The sequence below is a fragment of the Pterocles gutturalis genome, unplaced genomic scaffold (genome assembly GCF_000699245.1).
Source record: "Pterocles gutturalis isolate BGI_N339 unplaced genomic scaffold, ASM69924v1 scaffold5979, whole genome shotgun sequence".
Lineage (NCBI taxonomy): Eukaryota > Metazoa > Chordata > Aves > Pterocliformes > Pteroclidae > Pterocles > Pterocles gutturalis.
In genome coordinates, this window is record NW_010135521.1 from 16,715 (window position 1) to 18,769 (window position 2,055).

At 48.8% G+C, this 2,055-nt stretch overlaps 1 protein-coding gene across 1 annotated transcript in view; it reads left to right on the plus strand.

Moving 5' to 3' along the window:
* The first annotated feature begins 1,247 nt into the window (after nt 1–1,247).
* LOC104467940 (solute carrier family 22 member 2-like) overlaps nt 1,248–2,055 on the plus strand; it is a 10,212-nt gene continuing 9,404 nt past the window's right edge. Inside the window, exon 1 of the mRNA XM_010081914.1 lies at nt 1,248–1,658. Within this exon, the coding sequence (XP_010080216.1) occupies nt 1,248–1,658 (411 nt within the window). The remainder of the gene's footprint in view (nt 1,659–2,055) is intronic.

Consider the following 2,055-nt stretch of genomic DNA (forward strand, 5'->3'; position numbering starts at 1 on the left):
TGTGTGGGGTGATGTGCTGGGGCTGGTGTAACGCTGCCGTAAGCAGCCCCGGGAGAGGAGCAGTGGCTACCTTGCTGTAGCTGTTCCCGCTGGAGGAGAGGAGGGGGCACAGCACATCTGTGTCATGCCGGGGATGATCTTGGAGTGCTGGTCCACAACGCAGCTTTCACAGCTGGTTAGGCTGCTCTCGCTCTGCTGGCTGATGGGCAGCCAGACCCGGCGAGGAACTGGTTCTGTTTCTGTCCCCAGGCCAGAATGGCCTTCTAAGCTGGTTTATTTTTCTGGAGTGTATTAAGAAGGGGGTCTTTATTTATGTATTTTTTTTTTCCCCCTGGTTGGCTAAACTGTGCAAGTCACTCTCCAGACCATTTTCCCAATCTTTAAAATGTTACTTTCACTTAGCTTTTCTTTCTGATGGAAGCAGCTGCTGTCAGCAAAAGGTGTTGGAGTAGCAAGTGTCTATCAACAGACAGCATGAAGTACCAGTGGAGCATTGGAGTTTTTTTGGGGTGCCCCACAATGAAGTCTACCTAAAGTCTTACTGGTCTTCTATGGTAAAAAATAGCTGTTTTGTCCATAAGTATTTTATATTATGGCTTCCCAAAGCTATTCCCAGTGCACAATTTCTCAGTGAATGCTTTTTATCTTTTGTATCATGGCAAAAATATGGTCAGGTCAAAATTGTGTTCCCTGATGTGGTGCAGGAAGTGGAGGAGTGTGGAGGGTGAAGGTAGCTGCAAGGATGAGACATACAGGAGCTTGCAGGAAAGCTCTTCCTTTACTCTTATATGGCTCGATGTAGAGACACTTGTGTTTCACATGTACTTACCTATTCTTTATAGAACTCCGTTGATAAGCCTTGTTCACATGTGGTACCCAGCAACTGCTACACTAAACTTTTCATTTGCTTGCATGTTGCTCCTCATAATGCTTCTTATTTGAGGAGCTGGTTTGGCTAATTAAAGAAAAAAAAGAAATGTTGTGGCTGTTAGTGGCTTTTCTGGTGAAAACAAACGTACGTGCTCTGCTGAGGGGTTAAATGTAAATTCTTCCTGGGTGAATTAAGGTCTGATTTCCTAGTGAAACCTAAAAAATAAAGCTTGCAACATGTAGTTTAATAATTTATGGAGTTAGTTTTGACTTTTGGTCAAATGTCTTTGCTACTTAAATAGCTCTGCTGCCAACTGAATCTATCAGTGCTGCAGAGAAGACCTAGATGGGATTTTTGAGGTGGTTTTGATGCCAAAATGCCAACTCTAGATGACGTTTTAGATCAGATTGGAGAATTTGGCAGGTTCCAGAAGCAAACCTTCTTTGTCCTATGTTTGCTTTCTGCTGCCTTCACCCCGGTGTACGTGGGTGTCGTCTTCTTCGGGTTCATCCCTGAGCATCGCTGCTCCATCCCCGGGGTGGCTGAGCTGAGCCAGCGCTGTGGCTGGAGCCGCGAGGAGCAGCTGAAACACACGGTTCCCAAGTGGGGCGGCCGCGGAGATGATTTCAGCAGCCGCTGCAGGAGGTACGAGGTGGACTGGAACACGACGGGAGTCAGCTGCACGGATCCCCTCGGCAGCCTCGTGGGCAACCAGAGCACTGTTCCCCTGGGTCCCTGCCGGGATGGCTGGGTCTACGACTTCCCTGGGACCTCTCTTGTGACTGAGGTAAAAATAAATGCCCCCTTTATCCTCTCTGTTACAGAAAAGCTGAGGGATGTGGGAGCAGGTTGGTGTAGCCTTGGCTGTCTTAAAAAGACACCTGCTTACCTGGGTGAGGGGTCCTCTCTCTCCATGATCTTGCGCGGGGTGCTTTGCAAGTTGTCTTCCCTCTGTCCTTGCTCTCTCTCGGCTGCTCAGGAGGTTTATATCTCCAGCTGGGGAGCAGAGCATATTTCAGCAAATAAATCCACAGGTAGATAAGGTCTAGTTCGGAGTGCAGCTCCTGTCACAAGAGGTCCCATTGGCGGAGGTGAGTAAACAGCTCTGGCAAGGGAGCTGCAGCTCAGTGCTGCAAACAAAACCAGCCCAGCCCCGAGCGGGTGTGCTCCACCACAGACCTCCC